Consider the following 19,857-nt stretch of genomic DNA (forward strand, 5'->3'; position numbering starts at 1 on the left):
TCCATTGTAATTTCCATCCATACATTTAAGATTGGGCTCTCCTGTGATAACCATTTCCTAGTAAGAGTCTTTTTACCAGCCACCAACAGTATATTCATTAAATATTTATCTCTTTTCAACCATCCTTGAGGTATATACCCAAACTAGATGGTCTTACTCTCTAAGGGTATTTCACATTTAAAGATGTATTGTAGGACACTGTGTATTCCACTCCAGTAGTCTTTGATAACGGGGTATTCCTAGAAAATATGATAATGATTTGCATTTTGATTTCCACAATTTCTCCAGCAACAGGGAGGTTACTATCATAATGGGATTTCTGAGAGGGTGTAATAAAATATCTTAACAAGTTTTTCCATCCAAACTCCCTCCATTTCTGTGAACTGGTCCACTTCCATTGATACCTTCATATTATTGTCCATTCTTCCTCAGATATAATTATCCCTCCTTCCTTCTCCCATTTTGTTTTAATGTATGAAGTCGAATGTGTTTTAAGATTTGACAAACCCTTATACAAGCTTGAAATGACTCTACTACCGTTAACTGAATTTTATGCTTTTCTAAATAGCTCTATCAAACTTGCCTTGGTTACATTTTTAACCGTCCTATTAACAGATTGTCGCATCTGTAAATACCGATAAAAATCTTGTTTTTCTAATAAGTGTTTCTCTTTAAGTATTTCAAAACTGAACAGTGTTCCTTCTTTCATTATGTTGCAAAGAACTGTTATTCCTTTAGAAGTCCAGTCCTTAAATCTAGCATCCAGTTTATTCGGCGTAAAATCCAAGTCATATGCACACCATTTAAGAATTGCAATATCTCCCTCTAGTTTATATTCTTTTATAATAGTTTTCCATATTTTAAGAGTCCATTTCACCCATGGGTTTTCAATAGTATTTATATACCTTTGTAGGTTGTTATCAGCCAAAATTGCTTGTATGGGGATGGGAAGTACCCGCTCCTCAATGTTTTTCCATTGAACATCATTTGATAGGTTGCACCAATACATCACAGCTCTCAACTGTACTGCAAAATAATAATCTCTAAGAGAAGGTAGGCCCCATTTCCCCTTTTCCTTGGCTAATTGCAAAGGTTTGAGACAAACTCTGGGCCTTTTACCTTGCCGAATATATCTTGATAACATCTTGTTCCATTCATTGAATTTATTTTGATTAATCTCTATTGGTAGGGTTTGAAAGAGATATAATATTCTGGGCAGTATATTCATTTTAATAGATTCAATCCTTGAACTGAAACTAAAAAGAGGAATTAGATTCCATACGTTTTCACTTTTTCAACAATTCAGTTTATTTTCTTCTGATAATTTCAGGCAAGTTTTCAGTTTACATCTTCTCCTTTCATCTTCACCACCCACCCACATCCTATTCTGTCACTTCTCATTTAATCATAAATGCTGTGCGCTACGCAGCTACCCAGATTTTACAGGAAGTTCTTATCACAGAGATTTATTAAATACTATTTATTGTGACAAATAACCACCAATTAAAAAAAAACTCTCACTTTGGATACACTGGTGTATATTCCCAGGGTTAGGGAAGATTTTTTTTAATGTTATGCCAAAGGAAGGTGCTACATTTCTAACAATGCACAGCACAGTAAAGTGCTAGAATGTGTGGTTGAATTGCCCTGGCTAGAAATTAGGTCTCAGTGAATGCCTGGAAAGAGTCCAGTCCGTGATAGTAAACAGTGCCTAGTTTTCAACTGTCATGAAATAATCCCTTGGCTTGATTGTAAAAGCATGTGGTAGATATTCTAGAGGGAAGGGGTATGTTATGCAGTGCCTTGATAGATTGAGAAGGAATAAAATTCCATGCTGCAAATGTAAGACCCATAAGACATGAGCAGAATTTGGCCATTTGGCCCATTGCATCTGCTCTGCCATTTGATCAGGGCTATTTTATTTCCCCTCTCAACCCCATTCTCCTGCCTTCTCCCTGTAACCTTTGATACCCTTACTAATAAAGAACCTATCAATCTCCATTCTAAATACACCTAATGACTTGGCCTCCACAGCTGTCTGTGGCAATGAATTCCACAGATTCACCACCCCCTGGCTAAAGAAATTCCTCCTCCTTTCTGTTCTAAAGGGATGTTCTTGTAGTCTGAGGCTGTACCCTCTGGTCCTAGACACCCCACTATAGGAAACATCCTCTCCAAATCCACTCTAACTTGGCCTTTCAATATTAGATAGGTTTCAATGAGATCCCTTCTCATTCTTCTAAACTCCAGTGAGTACAGGCCCAGAGCCATCAAAAGCTGCTTACACATTAATACTTTCAATCATTTCTTGTAAACCTCCTGTGGATCTTTTCCAATTATAGCACATCTTTCCTTTGATATAAGGCCCAAAACTGCTTACAGAAGTCCAAAATCTTACTACCCAGTGAAGTCAGGCTAATCATCTAATAATTTTCCATTTTTTGCCACCCTCCCCACTCAGCCTTCTTAAAGAGCGGAGTGACATTTGTGATTTTCTAGTCCTCTAACTCTAGTGATTCTTGAGGCATCACTACTAAGGTAATGCAGTGATTAGCTAATACAATTACTGCGGCAGCAACTCGAATTCTGTTCTGCTGCTATTTGCAAGGAATATGTACATTCTCCCCGTGACAGTGTAAGTTTCCTTCTGGTGCTCCAATTTCCTCCCACATCCTGAAGACATATGGGTTAGGGTTAGTAAGTTGTGGTACCAAAGTCATGGCAACACTTGTGGACTGCCCCCAGCACATACTTCGACACTGTTGCTCGTCCATTCAAATATACATTTAACTGTATGTTTTGTGTTACGTACACGTGACAGTGGTACCCTTGTCACATGACTGGGGTTGAAGCTATACTGGACTTGAGGTAATGGTCTTGTGATGGTGGAGTGACGTCATTTTCCCACCAGTAGAGGTCATGTGACAGGTTTTTTTTCAGGCTATAAAAGGAAGACCCACCCTGTCAGGTGGGGCAGTTCGTGGCGGGATTTGCCAAGCTGACTTCATGTCACTGCGTGATTTAATGTGATGACGCAGTTTAGTTGAAAAATGAAGTTTTATATAATGCCTAAAGTTTAAAAGGTCGTTGCCAACAGTTTCTTTTATGGTGGAGAGTGAAGATAAGAATTTGGAAGATAAAGATCGAGGAGAATCGTTTTTTGACGGTGGAAAGTTCGACCTTGTGTGATCCTCATTCGGAAGGATTTCGTTGACTGTTCTCATGTTAATCTCCGCTGGGATAGCGGGAGATTGAGAATAGTGTGGAAGAAAGGTCAGTGCCTTTAAGCTGTTATATTCCATAAAATTCTTCGTGGGAAAGTTCGACGCCGGGGAATCGAAGGACAACGACGTGGAAGAGAATTTAAATCGCTTTAAAAAGTCTCTCCTTTTAAATGGACTGTGAGCTTTCGGCATACCGCTTTAAAGAACTGTTTTTTTCCAATACCGCTTTAAGAACTGTTATGCTGCAACGCTATTAAGAACTGTGAATCTGCCGCACAGCAGCTGAATTCCGGTTAAGCTAGTGTTTATTTACTTTTGGGGGGTTTGTTTTCAGTGTTTAATAAAAGTGTTATTTGTTATAAAAACCCTTGCCTAACTCATATATATTTATTGTTGCCTGAATACGTAACATTTGATATACATCATCCAGGCTTTATCTTTAATTCCTCAACAATCTCTTCAGCTACCTCCCTCCTATAGTGGTGGTGTAGTTCCTTCAGTTCAGGTGACTTATCCACCCTCAGAATTTTCAGCTTCCAAAGCACCACCTCCTCAGTAATAACAACTACACTTACTTCTGCCTCCCACCTCTCTCGCATTTCTGGCATGTTGCTGGTATCTTCCACAGTGAAGACTGAGGCAAATTACCTATTCTGTTTGTTTGCCATTACTACTTCTCCAGCGACATTTTCTAGTGATCTGATGTCCATTCTTGCTTCTCTTTTAATCTTTATATATCTGAGGAAACTTCTGATATTGAAATTTGACTTAATAAATTTAGACACTGACTGTTAAATTATCTATGAAAGATAATGATGTGCACAACAATGGTACCATCAAGCGTCACCTGTGATACACAATGGGGCATATATGAACTATGGAAGCTCAAACACCAGGCAGCTGTCAGCTGAATAACCCATGGTGGTGAGGGAAGAACTTCTCATGTCTTTCTCTCAGACACATAATAAATTAGACAGACATGGTGTTAAGTTTATTAAAAGCATCATACTGATAATATTGTAGCATCGTGCTTCTCATTTCATAGTACAGGTTGAGTACCCTCATCTGAAATGTTTCTGATTTTGGAATATATGAGATAATTGGGATTGCCATCATATGCAACTCTGAATTTATGTGCTAGCAGTAGACAGTTTTTGTTGTACACTTGTTCATCACAAATATGTACCATACAAGTTTTATATAAGGTATAAAAACAATCAGTATCATAGACTTGTTCTGGTGCTAGATTTTTGTGATCAATAGACAATTAAAAAATTTGATGCTGTGCTATTTCTTAAATTTCTGCAACCAGCCTGCTGAATATTGACGATTACTTCAATTTTCAGTTTGTTGTCATAGATCTTCATGATCAGCATACTGTTAAGCGACATATGTTTACTCCGACACTGACAATATACAATTGAGATCTTCACTTTTCATTTTATGCGATGTTTTTTCTATTTTTCATTAACTTCTGTGCATTATAGATGTAAAGTCACCTCTCTAAGCTGTCTGTGGTGCACTGAGACCTGTGCAGCGCTTGGGAAACTTTCCAGCATCTTGTCGAATTTTCCATTTATGATGTCATGTCAGCACTAAAAAAATTGGATTTCAGAGGTTTTTGGAGTTGGGAATTCTGGATAAGGGGTACACAACCTGTATTATAATAACATTGCAAAGCTATTGGCAGTAACAATTATGCTAATACCTCCAGCATCAGGGAGAACTGCGGAGAGGGTGGTTCCTCCCTCAGCAATGCCAACTGGCAACCACCAACAGATATTTTTATAAACTACTGGCAAACTTCAGAGAGTATTTAGTACATCCATACAAACCAACAATGCAGCTTTTGTATAAAACCTTTTTCCCAGTCGAAGTCAAAAGACTGACTGAAAACTAATTAAACAAGTATCCATGTCCAAACTTGTACACGTGCAGTTTCTTTCTGTTGTGCTAATACTCTACAGTTCGCCTTGCAAAATAAACATGGTAAATGCCAGAACAGACTGCTTTTATTTGATCTGGTTCTATTCGTTTAATGTGAACATGACTGAAGTATGAACAGATATTACACAACAATATTAACCTCTCTTCTGCATTAAGTTTTCAGCCAGCTCTTGGAAATACTTAATGAGGAAGTCTTTTCCGTGAATATTTCTGAATTGATAATAACAGATGAAAGCTGCAGGGATGTAAGGATATTACAGACACATATCTTTGTGAGTTTTATGAGCTGCTGTTACATCTCAAGCGATAACTAAACGTGGTTGTCTGGACACCTGCCACAGACCCCGACTGCCTGACCTCAAAACACTATAGCTGTAGAATACTGATTAACAAAAACAGAGACTTATACTGAAAAATGTGGACTTTCGTGTTTGTCATTTACTCTGAGAGTGTGTTATTGGCACTTTTGTTTCTGAAGTTATATTATAAAGTACAGAACTATTGTACTTTAAAATTGTACTTTATAGTACAAAAGTATAGAACTAGGAAATTATTTGCATCAAAAAGTACACATACAGTCCCTATAAAAAGTATTCAGCCCCTGCCCTTGGAAGTTTTCATGTTTATTGTTTAACAACATTGAATCACAGTGGATTTAATTTGGCTTTTTTTCTGGACACAGATCAACAGAAAAGAATCTCTCGTGCCAAAGTGAAAACAGATCTCTACAAATTGGTCTCAATTAATTACAAATATAAAATAATAGATTGCATAAGTGTTCACCTACTTCAAGTCAGTATTTAGTAGATGCACTTTGGCAGCAATACTGTGTGGATAGGTCTCTTTGTACATCTGGACACTGCAATTTTTCCCCATTCTTCTTTACAAAACTGCTCAAGCTCTGTCAGATTGCATGTGGATTGTGAGTGAACAGCCCTTTTCAAGTCCAGCCACAAATTCTCAAATGGATTGAGGTCTGGACTCTGACTTCATCTCCGCAGGACATTAACTTTGTTGTTTTTGGAAAACAAATCTTGCTGGAAAACATATCTTCTCCCCAAGTTGCAGTTCTCTTGCAGACTGCATCAGGTTTTCCTCCAGGATTTCCCCGTAATTTTGCTGCATTCATTTTACCCATTACCTTCATAAGCCTTCCAGAGCCTGCTGCAGTAAGCATCCCTACACAGCATGATGCAGCCACCACCACATTTCACGGTAGGGATGATGTTTGGCTTATGCCAAACATAGCGTTTGTGATGGCCGTAAAGCTCAATTTTGGTTTCATCAGACTATAGAACCTTCTTCCAGCTGACTTCAGAGTCTTCCATGTGCCTTCTAGCAAACTCTGAGATTTCATGAGAGTTCTTTTAAAAAGTGGCTTTCTCTTTGCCACTCTCCCAAAAAGCTGGGGCTGGTGGAACAGCTGGACAACAGTTCTATGCGCAGTCTCTCTCATCTCAGCCATTGAAACTTGAAACTCCTCCAGAGTTGTCATAGGTCTCTTGGTGGCCTCCCTCACTAGTCCCCTTCTTCAACGGTTACTCAGTTTTTGAGGACGGCCTGGTTTAGGCAGATTTACACCTGTGCCATATTCTTTCCATTTCTTGATGATGACTTAACTATACTCCAGGAGATATTCAGTGACCTGGAAATGTATCCATGTCCTGAGTTGTGCTTTTCAATAACCTTTTCATGGAGTTGTCTGGAGTGTTCTTCTGTCTTCAAGGTGTATTTTTTGCCTGGATATTTACTCACCAGAAGTTGGACCTTCCAGATATAGGAGTATTTTGGTAATAATCAATGACAACACACAGGTGATCTCCATTTAACTAATTATGTTAATAATTACTGAATACTTTTTATAGGCATCAAAAAATAGGTAATTGACACAATAAGTTTCTAACTCATTAAAACAATTTGCAATTCCAGTGTTTTTTTTAATATACAGAGAATATACCCAGAAGCATGGGTTTCTCACAACTATGTATCTATCTCAGGCTGGCTTAGAAATGAATGCAGTATAACATTCCCTTAGGCTCTGTATCATTAAGCAAACCTGACCTCTGAGGAAAGTCCAATAAATTGTGTTTAATATTGGATACAGAGGTCCAAAATATGGTGAAGAATACAACCAGCAGAGGGTGGTAGAAGCTTTTCAAAGGCACTTACTAAAGGGAAACCTAAATCCACATGATCAACAAATAACTGTAACAGCCATGTGTGTAAAAGATAGTATTTACCTTTGTGCTGTTGGTAAATAAAACACACATTATTGACTTTGAGCTGGCTATATCTTTTCCCACAGAAAACAATCATTTTTGCAAATTATTTTACGGACAAACTGCAGTAAGTACTTTTGAAAGATTACACATTTCTTATATCAAGTCCCTCTTTCAAATCAATCAAGAAAATGTAAAGAAAATGGTCAATAATGAAACTAGTGGACCTAACCATTAAATGGGTGTGAGTTAGAAGTAACGTACTTCCAATATAGAAGTTATTCCAAAAGGATTAACCTAGCTGTTTTGCACTTTGAGGAAACTCAATTAATGCAAATAGTTTATGTGACATAGTTAACATTAGTGAACACCACAGTTGTTACAAGTGGAAGAAAGGAATTGTGCTTTAGTAACAGAGTAATTCCTGCCATCCTGCTTCTCCCTCAACCATACATCAACCAGTTTAGCTGATAACTTATATAAACTACCTTGTGAAGGCCGCCAAGTTGTAAAGCCAGTTGAAACTAAAATGCAGTTGCCTGGAAAAGAGCCCAGAGTTTAACGATGAGCAAAATTGGTTGACCCTGCATATACTTTTTAAGAATTTCAAAGTAGTCTGGAAATTTTATTGTTTTGTCTATATTAAATTCCAGCAAATCCTGACATAAAGCATGAAGAATATATTCACTCAGATACTTACTAGAAACAAATGTAAACAGAAAATATAATTTGTCATGTCTCAGTGAAAATTTCAAATGGTAGCATTCTTGACGTTTGAAAATTTTAATACACTAAATTGGAACTGATTCTTAGTGAATAAGTCTACGATTAGAATCCTAACAGCGTTGTGATACAGGGGCACTTTATCCAGAGCGAATGCATTAATAGGTATTCAAGGATATACTTTGTCGGCACATTTTGTAAGGCAGTATTGAAGGTTTTGTAAACAGGGTATTTATAAGAGCTTTGGAACCAATCATCAGAATATTCAGCTGGATTTGGTTGGATTAAAACTGATGCAGAACAACTGGATCCAAAAGGAAAGGTTTAAATTAATTGCCCCAGGCTTCAAACTTTCCAGCTTAAGTTTCTTAGTTCTAAGGTAATTTTTCACCACTGGCGGGATGATTGTTGATAATATCTGGATAAACTTTTAATAGATAATGGCTGAAAATGAAATGCTATCACCAATTCTTAATTTACAGCTGTTTAATTTCTAAGCCAGTCTCATTTTGTTTGGATACAAAATTCCTGCTTATTTTGTATCGACCACAGGTCTGATTAAATATTAAGATTTGGGCTATACATGATAAATATGCAATTTCACTTGTTAAAACTTTGATGTAACCTTAAAATAAATAAACATTTAAAACTCAACTAAAAAAAACCCCTGCAAAAGAAAAGTGCTTGTTGTGGAGAGAAAAGCAACTTCAAAGCAGTATATCACATCACAAATTTTGTACTGCAAGGGACAAAATTACTTATACATTAAGCAACAAAGCTGAACTTTAATCAATTCTACTTTTTCTATGGCCAATAAATTCTGTATTTATCTTTGAGATGGATGCACCATTCGCATATGGATAATTGTTTAACTGTCTCAGAATTTCTTCACCCAGCGATGTGTGAACTTCTCTTACATTCATGCTGTTCATTGGATCTTGCTGTGGCTATACAGACTGTTATATTGCCTATGCTGCATCAGTTTCTGCACTTGTAAAGTACATAATTGTGTTTGGGGTCCTGACATTACACAGTGCTACATAAGAGACCCCTTCTGTCAAACTTTCCATTAGGATTCAAAAATCAAAAGAATCCTAACCTGCTCACCAGCAAAATGCAGTGTACCTGAGAAAAGCTTTGGGTGCGTAGCTACTGCCTGCCATGAGAATTTTGTCTGTTCATGCACATTTGCACATTTTTAAATTATTAATGGGAAATGCTGGTTTTAACTCCACATGTGTTAGGAATATGATACACAATGGGGAGCAATAGTTTATGGGAATATGTCATGAGCTTAGTCTGTAACTCATTCACGCCTATGGCAGCCGAGTCATTAAGCCCATCATCACTTTCTGCTTTATGTTCCTGTAAATCACACTTCTCACTAGGCATCCCATATATAATTAGAAATAAGGCTTAACTTAAGTAATTATCTGTGCAAGTTGATGTAAACGTTGCATTCCTCAGCTTCCTAAACAAACAAAATAAGTTCTGTCTGGTTAGCAGAATTACTTAGCAATCATGTTTTAATATAACTTTTCATTAATTTTTGTTATGAGGGCTTGTAGAAACTGTGCCTGACTAGTCTTTACCAGATGTTGACACACGCATTTCCTGGCAGGTGAACAATCCAAAGTTAAGGTGTACTAATTGGTTACCCCTACCCTTCCTCTTCCTATCCCAGTCTGGAGGTGCTCATATCAATCAGTTGTGTCCTTACTGTTGCTCAGTTATCTATTTGTGTTTAATAAACCATATCCATTTTGTTACCAATTCTGACTCCATCCAGTCCAAGTACGTTTTTAAGTTGGAAAAAAAATTGTATTGCTCTCTTTGTAGCTTCTCATGTATAGCAAGTACATCTAATTAGTAGCTAATTCATGGTGAGGAAGGTGCCAGCTTCAGTTACCAGTCTGTCCTGAGTTAAATTATACTCTGCCTGGCAGTAAGAAAGGTGATTGTATTGACATGAAAATGTCTAATTTATGAAGCAGGGAAGTTCAATCTTTGTTCTATTTCTTAATTATTGAATGCCTCCAGTAAACATGTGTCTGGATGTTGTATCAAGTAAAAATAACTCATCTTGGCTGTGAGGTCTTTATAGTGGCTGATTTTGTGATATCCATTGCTAAAGTTCTTTAATGAATATGGTTATTTGAAGAGGCTCTTAGCGTTGTTACTGATCCCTCCCATCTGTCCAACAATCTCTTTGACCACCCCCCTACCATCAGGAAGGAGGTACTGTAGCATCAGGACAAGAACTGTTAGGATTGGAACCAGCTTTTTCCCTCAGGCCATAAAACTACTGAACTCCCTGCCACCACATACAGTAAATTTTCATCATATAGTCTCTTCACGTATGATGCACCAGTAGCATTATATGGTTTACTTTTTAACTTGTTTGCACCTTATTATTTGTTTGTGGTAATAATTCTTCATGTGTTATGTGTGTGAGTTATATGTACCGTGTTATACATGTTGTCCGGAGGAATGTTGTTTCATTTGGCGGTGTATATGTGTACAGTTGAATGACAATAAACTGAACCTGAACTTTAAAATGGTTTCCCCAGCAAGGAGCTAAGGTCCCCAAGAGAAAACAAAAATAAACGGTGAGACAAATTTAGTTTTGTTGGATGACAGAAAAAGGAAATGGACAAATAACATCAGAAACATTAATTTGACAGTTTTGGGCTGCCACATAAATGCAATTAATGACGGTATAATGAAGATACACGATTGTTCTGTGGAGATTTCTCCATCCAAGCATCTAGCCAGTAGAGAATTTAAAGCATAAATTTTCTGCCATTCAGTCAAAACTTCTTAATGAAATCAATATTTTAAATTCTTCTCAACTGTTCATTCCTTCTACTTTTCTCCTCTTTTCTGAGTTGGTTTAATTTTCTTTTAAATCTAGCTCTACTCAGATAGCAAAATATGTGCAAAGTAAAAAAGAAAATCTACATATTCCTTTGAAGAAATTTTGTTTTCTACCCTTTACAAAAGTCCTTCCAGATCTGGTAAAATTATCATTAGATCACTTCTTGATTAGATGATTAGTAGGTGAACATTTTCACTAGAGGGTTGTTTCTGCTTTATGTCATGAAGAAAGCTGGTATACTAGAATGCTTTTACTTCTTTTTTAAACACTATGTCTGGGTGAAAGACAGAAGCCTGGATTCCTGACTGAACACTCTTGCCAAGAAGCAGCACTGACAGAAAGTGATGGAAATCTAGGTCTGTGGTCATCTGTTCAATTCCAAATAGTCTCTACATACATTTTTTCCCAGAGCAGATAGTAATGCTCAGAAATCAACTGGTCTAACAGCTTTATTTATATACAATCAGTGGCCACTTTATTAGGTACAGGAGTGTACCTCAGAAGCTGGCCAAAGGACTGGAACCCAGTGTGGTCTCCTGCTTCTGTAGCCTATCCACTTCAAGGTTTGACGTGTTGTGAATTCAGAGATGCTCTTTGCAACCCTCTGCTGTAATGCATAGTTATTTGAGTTAGTGTCACCTTCCTATCAACTTGAACCAGTCTGGCATTTCTCCTCTGATCTCTCTCATTAAAAAGGCACTTCTGCCCACAGAACTGCTGCTCTCTGAATGTTTTTTCTTGTTTTATGCACCAATTCTGTAAACTCTAAAGACGGTTGTACATGAAAATCCCAGGAGATCAGCAGTTTCTGAGATACTCAAACCACCCTGTCTGGCACCAACAATCATTCCACGGTCAGAATCACTTAGATCACATTTCTTTCCTATTCTGATGCCTGGCTTGAATAACAACTGAACCTCTTGACCATATCTACATGCTGGTATACATTGAGTTGCTGCCATTTGATTGGCTAATTAGATATTTGCATTAATAAGCAGGTGTACCCAATAAAACAGCCACTGAGTGGATTACCTAAATAGTAAAAAAAAATGTTCCTGATAATATTTCTTTTCATAACTACATTAAAAATAATTAAGAATCAAATTAAAAATTACCTAAGTATTTTGACAAACTTAAAGCAAGTATTTTCAAAACAGGCTTTACACTTCATCTTTCAAATGAATTGCAATGATCTCCATTTGCAAAGGTCTCAAACAGAACCTAAAGAGATAACCTCTACACTGTTGAAATAAACATAATTAATACTCTTAGGAAAGCTTTTAAAATATTTAACTTATATTTTTTGCTTCTAAAATAGATCAATGAACAACAATTATCTAAGCTTTGCCATCAGTCAAGACTTGCTTTTCTATAGTGTTTGCACCTCCAGGCTAAGCTGAAGATAATTTTAGAAGGATGGTAATACAATTGGAGTTTAATAATCCTGCCCAGTCTTCTTACTGAATCTTGTCATTTTGAATCTATATCATCTCGCTGGCATAAAACAAAACAATCTTGTTGTAAAATATCACTTCTTTCTTTCTAACAATTAGACATATCCATAAGGTTCATCAGTCACCTCCTTTCAAAACACACAGGCACTTTGATCAATGGCCAACAATGATTTCCTATGTGTGGTAAAGTGTTTTGAAGAAAGATCAGATAAAAATCACATTTTTTTCCCATTAAGAACTAGAAAGATGATTTGGTTGATTTACCAACAAATACCATTTGGGTGAAAAGTGATATCTGAACCAAGTAGAAACCATGCTGACTCTTTTATCTTCTAAATAAATGTGCAAAGCCAGAATTACTGGCATGTAACAAACTTTTAAGCAGCTTTTATGGAGTGATCAAGAGCACATACCTTAACCATAAAGACAATGTGTAACTCCCTCATTGTACTCAAACAGCTACCAATGTTGAAAAATTATCTGCAATAGACCATAAAAACAGGACCTAGAGCTCTTAACAGTCAGATGTGGGAGTACAAGTTCAATTAGGGCTTTCTATCTCTGTGGTAGGCAGAGACTTCTTACCCACAAAGATTTAGAAAACATGTTAAAACAGCTGTCATGCCACATTTATACTGTGACCTAATTGCTCAAACTGTTGTGAAATGCCACATTGTTCATGTTTTTCATTTTAAGATTAGAGGGTGCAAGGTTTATGAAACTTTGTATTGAAGGTCAGTGTTCTCCTGGAATATAGCTAGTAAGTGGAGTGGCTGAGAACTTACCTATAAAAGTCTTTATACTGGAGCTTAAGGTTTCCTTCTTTCCCAAAGAAGTGTACCAACAATGTTGTGTTCATTTCTTTGTTAATTTCCTATAGCAAAGACAGAAACAGGTAATTGACCAGCTTGAATGCAGTGCTCCCAGAAATTCAAAATGCTTAAACACTATGGATGCATTGATGTACTTGACAATCAAAATAGAACATTTTGAATAGTGACACTGATAAAGTTCACAGTCTCTCTCTCTCTTTCTCTCTCACACACACACAAATTTTATAAAACATATTTTACATACTGTATTTATACACAGTAAAACTCCCTTAGTCTAGTGCACACACAACTTGGGTGCTGTTAGGTGATTACTTATTCTGCATGATCAGATATTATTGTATTAATAGTCCAATACACTTTTAAAAAGGATGTTATATAACAGAGCAATAAACTTTCTGCTGAACACGTTAAGTTTCAAAGGAGTGTGGGAAATAGAACCAGAAACTGTAGCATGTAGAGCTAGATAATTTCAAGGGCTTGCGAGACTTTTGGCCCTGATGAGTGAGAAGGACCCCAATGAATGGAAGGCAGCACGGGAGCCAGGGCTTAATTACTGAAAGAGGCATGGGACCCAGGGTCCAAATGATAAAACGATGGGCAGGAACCAGTACCACAGAATGTTAGAGAGCTCAGGAATCAGCATATGATGTGTAACATACCAAACCATTGATATTTCCAAGTAGTGGGATAGCAGATTATCAACATTTTATAGTACCTCTAATTTTAGGCAAGAACTACCTTTGAAACATATTTGCAAGAGTAATATCCATGGTACAGTTCATAATATTTTGGTCAAATATTGAATGACATCTGCCATCATAAATTATCACATGGACTATATTCTGGTCAAATTATTTACTTATATTCATTTTGCCACAATCAAATCAGATCAGCTAATTTTTTAAAGATTAAAAGCAAGTCAAAGCTCAACCTGCAACCACAAATTGAATTAAAGTGATTCTGCCCTTTTAAAGTTTACAAATCCCTTGTCTCAAATGATTAATTTTAAAACTATTTATTAAAATGCTTAGCTGAAGAAAAAAAACCTTACAATTCGTTATACATAAGCAAATAGCATTCACATTTTTATAAATTATTCTATATATTTCAGGATGTTGTATTAGAAAGTTCTGGATCTAAATGAAAAAATCTCGTGCATTTTTCATCAAAGTTCCCCAATATTATAAAAACAAATACCCAATAAAGGAAATGTACATAACTAGTAGTATTTATTCCGAACATTTTTAGGCTACAGATTATATTCAAAACACCAGACTGAATCTTGCTGGTAAATGTCGGTGGTTTAGTGCAAGTTTTGCCAAACACTAACATCTTCAAATAACTAAACACTGAAATGACAAATCTGTCAGTTTCTCAGCTGCTTGACTATATCTTGCACATACAGTGGCATGCAAAAGTTTGGGCACCCGGTCAAAATTTCTGTTACTGTTACTAAGCAGGTAAAAGATGACCTGATTTCCAAAAGGCATAAAGTTAAAGATGACACATTTCTTTAATATTTTAAGCAAGATTACTTTTTTTAGTTCCATCTTTTACAGCTTCAAAATAACGAAAAAGGAAAAGGGCCTGAAGCAAAAGTTTGGGCACCTTGCATGGTCAGTACTTAGTAACACCCCCATGGCAAGTATCACAGCTTGTAAACTCTTTCTGTAGCCAGTTAAGAGTCTTTCAATTCTTGTTTGGGGGATTTTTGCCCATTCTTCCTTGCAAAAGGCTTCTAGTTCTGTGAGATTCTTGGACCGTCTTGGATGCACTGCTCTTTTGAGGTCTATCCACAGATTTTCGATGATGTTTATGTCGGGGAACAGTGAGGGCCATGGCAAAACTTTCAGCTTGTGCCACTTGAGGTAGTCCATTGTGGAATTTGAGGTGTGTTTAGGATCATTATCCTGTTGTAGAAACCATCCTCTTTTCATCTTCAGCTCTTTTACAGACGGTGTGATGTTTGCTTCCAGAATTTGCTGCTATTTAATTGAATTCATTCTTCCCCCTACCAGTGAAATGTTCCCTGTGCCACTGGCTGCAACACAAGCCCAAAGCATGATCGATCCACCCCCATGCTTAACAGTTGGAGAGGTGTTCTTTTCATGAAATTCTGCACCCTTTTTTCTCCAAACATACTTTTGCTCATTGCAGCCAAAAAGTTCTATTTTAACTTCAACAGTCCACAGGACTTGTTTCCAAAATGCATCAGGCTTGTTTAGATGTTCCTTTGCAAACTTCTGACACTGAATTTTGTGGTGAGGATGCAGGAAAGGTTTTCTTCTGATGACTCTTCCATGAAGGTCATATTTGTGCTGGTGTCGCTGCACAGTAGAACAGTGCACCACCACTCCAGAGTCTGCTAAATCTTCCTGAAGGTCTTTTGCAGTCAAACGGGGGTTTTGATTTGCCTTTCTAGCAATCCTACGAGCAGTTCTCTCGGAAAGTTTTCTTGGTCTTCCAGACCTCCACCGTTTCTTTTAACTGCCATTTCTTAATTACATTACAAACTGAGGAAACGGCTATCTGAAAACACTTTGCTATCTTCTAATAGCCTTCTCCTGCTTTGTGGGCATCATTTATTTTAATTTTCAGAGTGCTAGGCAGCTGCTTAGAGGAGCCCATGGCTGCTGATTGTTGGGACAAGGTTTGAGGAGTCAGGGTATTTATAAAGCTTTGAAATTTGCATCACCTGGCCTTTCCTAACGATGACTGTGAACAAGCCATAGCCCTAACAAGCTAATTAAGGTCTGAGACCTTGGTAAAAGTTAACTGAGAACTCAAATCTGTTGGGGTGTCCAAACTTTTGCATGGTTCTCCTTTCCTTTTTTTTTCCACTGTAAAATTGTACAAAACAAAAATAATACACTAATCTTGCTTAAAATGTTGAAAATAATGTTTCAGCCTTAACTTCTATGACTTTTGGAGATCAGTTCATCTTCTATTCACTTAACTAGTCACAGTCACAGAAATTTTGACCAGGGGTGCCCAAACTTTTGCATGCCACCTAATGCTGGCAAAATTTTCTTTCAGATCCACTCCAGATTAGATTTCACTGTGGATTGCATGCTTATGGATTTTATGCAAAGAGAAAGTGATGTTTAAAAGAGAAAGTGTAAGCATTTTGGAAATGGTGACCACGTCCCTGACCTTTACCATGGTAACAGTGGGCTCCCTCACCTCTGCCCCTCTGACCCTCAACACAGGTGCCACCCCAGGGCTGTGTCCTAAGACCCCTCCTTTACTCTCTGTATACCCATGACTGCGTCGTCATCCACAGCTCCAATCTGCTAATTGAATTTGCGGACGACACTACACTGATTGGTCTCATCTCAGACAGTTTGGTATGGTAAGGGCCCCCAAATCCAAAGAACTTTCTCCAGGGGCACAATTGAGAGCATCCTGACTGGCTGCATCACTGCCTGGTATGGGAACTGTACTTCCCTCAATCGCAGGACTTTGCAGAGTGGTGCAGACAGCCCAGCGCATCTGTAGATGTGAACTTCCCACTATTCAGGACACTTACAAACACAGGTGTGTAAAAAGGGCCCGAAGGATCATTGGAGGCCCGATTCACCCCAACCACAAACTGTTCCAGCTGCTACCATCTGGGAAACAGTACCGCAGCATAAAAGCCAGGACCAACAACCTCCAGGACAGCTTCTTCCACCAGGCCATCAGACTGATTCATTCATGCTGATACAATTGTATTTCTATGTTATACTGACTGTCCTGTTGAACATATTATTTATCATAAATTACTATAAATTGCACTTTGCACATTTAGACAGAGATGTAACGTAAAGATTTTTTATTCCTCATGTATATGAAGGATATAAGAAATAAAGTCAATTCAATTCAATATTAGGCTAGAACTTTGGTGTGTAAATTGGGAACAGATGTACTCAAAGAAATGCACAATGGAAATGTGCAAGTTGTTTTGGGAGCACTTGCATGGGGTTCTGGGTAGTTTGTCCCATGGAAGCATGGAAAGGATGGCAGGGTGAAGAGATATAGAAAATCTAGTCAAGAGGAAGAAAGCAGCAAGTGTAAGGTTTAGGATCAGACGTGGCTCTTAAGAATTACAAGGTAGCCAAGAAGAGGTTTAGGAAGGGATTTAGGAGAGTTAGAAGGGCATATGAAAGGGCCTTCACTAGTAGGATTAAGGTAAACCCCCAGGCATTCTACATGTACAGTATATGGTCCTGACAAAGGATCTTATTTCTCTCCATAGATGCTGTCTGACCTGCTGAGTTCCTCCAACATTTGGTGTTTGTTAGTCTAGATGTCACAATCACATACTCTGCCCCAGGTACTCACAGGCGGGTTGCAGAACACATTCCGCCATCCCTGTCAAGAGTATGCATGTTCCAACCAGTTAGTGTTTCATTGTGGTGGCATTTAACTCCCTTCCTTTCATTTCTGTCTTGTCGAGACTTGACCAAAAGTAGAGCAACATCTATACTGGCTACTTACCGCTGTCCTCGCTCCCAGAGAAAGACTACTATTTAGCCTGATACTGTTAAGGAACGATATTTATTTAGTATTAAGCTACTGTGGCCGAGCTGCTGTATCAGCATTAGCTTTAGTTTGAAAGTTCTACTTAAAGGCCCTGTTGGCCTAACGTTTATTGTTTTATTTTTTCATTATTTTCTGCACAGTTCCCATTAAAGTTAGTGAACTGTTGATACACTTCAGTGCGTGTCTCTCCATACTGTGGCCATAACCACACATCCTGTCAGCAAATCTCGATCAAATACAACGGATCAGCAGAGAGAGAACAGCAGACCTTGGCCCTGACATTCACTGGCCAGATAGGAGATAAGTTACAGTCAGTTGAAGCTGTGTTGGGAGAAGTAACTGCAGCAGTATGACAGATACTCTCAGAACGACAAGCCCAGTACAGACCCAAGCTCATGGATGAGAAACTAAGATCAGTAGAAGCTGGATTGGCTGACATCTCTCATGTACAGCTACTTCCAGAATAGTGAGCCCAGTCCCAGCTGGAAGAACAGCCCTTGCAGCAACAGTTCAGCAACTCACTGAAGACAGCCAGAATCAGGTGGCAGTAATTACTTCTCTCACAGCCACGGTTTAGCAGCTTACTACCAACAGCCAGAATTAGGTGACAACCACTACCACTCTCGCAAATGCAATTCTGCATCCTTTAGCCGTATCAGTCGCACTCCCAGCATCTCCCAGATGGTCCTCTTCAACAGCCTCATCAACCTCAGCAACTAAAGCTCCGACTCCCATAACCGCGTCCAGACCAGAACTGAGTATTCCTCCACCAGGCAAATACTCTGGTGACCCAGATGGCTACAGGAACTTTATCACCCAGTATGAGCTGACTTTCCAAGCCCAGCCAGGTCAGTTTGATGATGATGCACATAAACTGGCGCACATAGTAAATCTCTTAGACAGACTCCCACTCAGCCTATTCAATGCTCTATGGGAACAAAATTCTTCTGCAGCCCAGGTGTTTCAGCAATTTCTTGTTGAGTTCAAGAGAGTTTTTGACCTTTCAGTACGGCGTCAGGAAGTTGCTCACTGACTTCTGATCTGCACCAAGATGGAGGGACAGTGTCGGACTATGCAGTAAAGGTCTGGATACTTGTGGTGGAGAAGAGGTGGAATGAAAGATCGCCCAGCACTGCCTTCCAATGGGGATCAAGCATAGGGGTCCAGCAGGAGATTGTAGTGCGTAATGTGCAGGACAGCCTGGATGACCTGATTAATCTGGCCATTGGGGAACTGAGTGGTGTAGGGAAAGCATGTCTTTGGATCACCATTTGTCTTCACCCTCTGCCTCATCACGGGGGAGCCTATGCAAGTAGGTTGCATGTGCCTGTCTCAGGAGGAATGAGATCAGCACATGAGAACAGGTTCCTGCCTCTATTGTGGTGATTCAGGACACTTCCCGGCTTCATGTCCCAAGCCCCCAGTAAAAGAGGATACCCGTCAGCAGGAAGGGGAGTTCTGACAGGTCGGTTTTCCATGAAAGCCTCTTCCCCTTATTGTGTGATGCTCCCAGCTTCCTTGTCACGGGGGTCTCAGAACCATAAACTTCAGGCATTTATCAACTCTGGGGCAGCTGGGAATCTCATGGATATCTCTGGCTCAAAAATGGAGAGTTCCGACTCAGCAATTGAGAGAAGATATTGACGTCAAGGCCCTGGATGATCAGCCTTTGGGCACCGACAAGATCCATTTTTTCATAGAATCCCTCCAACTTGTGCTAGAAAGCGACCTTTAGGAACAGCTCTCCTATCTGGTTGATTCACCTGAACTGCCACTGGTGCTCCAAGAGTGGGGAATGCATGCCTGTCCACCTGTCTGGGTCCACCTCAAGCTCCTGGTCATGAATCCCTTCCTGTGTCAACTGCTACTGTTGGCCTTTCTGGCATTCTGGCTGAATATGCTGACCATCTTGAGGTCTTCAGTAAAAAGAAGGCCACCTCCCCTGCCTCCACTCCAGCTGTTTCCTCTTGTCCTGAAACAGTGGCCATCGAGGGTCCATCAAGGAGGCATTGGCCTTCGGGTTTATCTGTCTGTCAACCTTGTCAGCAGGGGCAG

General features: G+C 38.8%; 1 protein-coding gene across 1 annotated transcript in view; it reads right to left on the reverse strand.

Moving 5' to 3' along the window:
- micu2 (mitochondrial calcium uptake 2) overlaps positions 1-19,857 on the reverse strand; it is a 386,621-nt gene that overhangs the window by 28,910 nt on the left and 337,854 nt on the right. The window contains exon 9 of the mRNA XM_073043710.1: positions 13,231-13,319. Within this exon, the coding sequence (XP_072899811.1) occupies positions 13,231-13,319 (89 nt within the window). The remainder of the gene's footprint in view (positions 1-13,230; positions 13,320-19,857) is intronic.

This window comes from Hemitrygon akajei, chromosome 4 (assembly GCF_048418815.1).
Source record: "Hemitrygon akajei chromosome 4, sHemAka1.3, whole genome shotgun sequence".
NCBI classification, from domain to species: Eukaryota; Metazoa; Chordata; class Chondrichthyes; order Myliobatiformes; family Dasyatidae; genus Hemitrygon; species Hemitrygon akajei.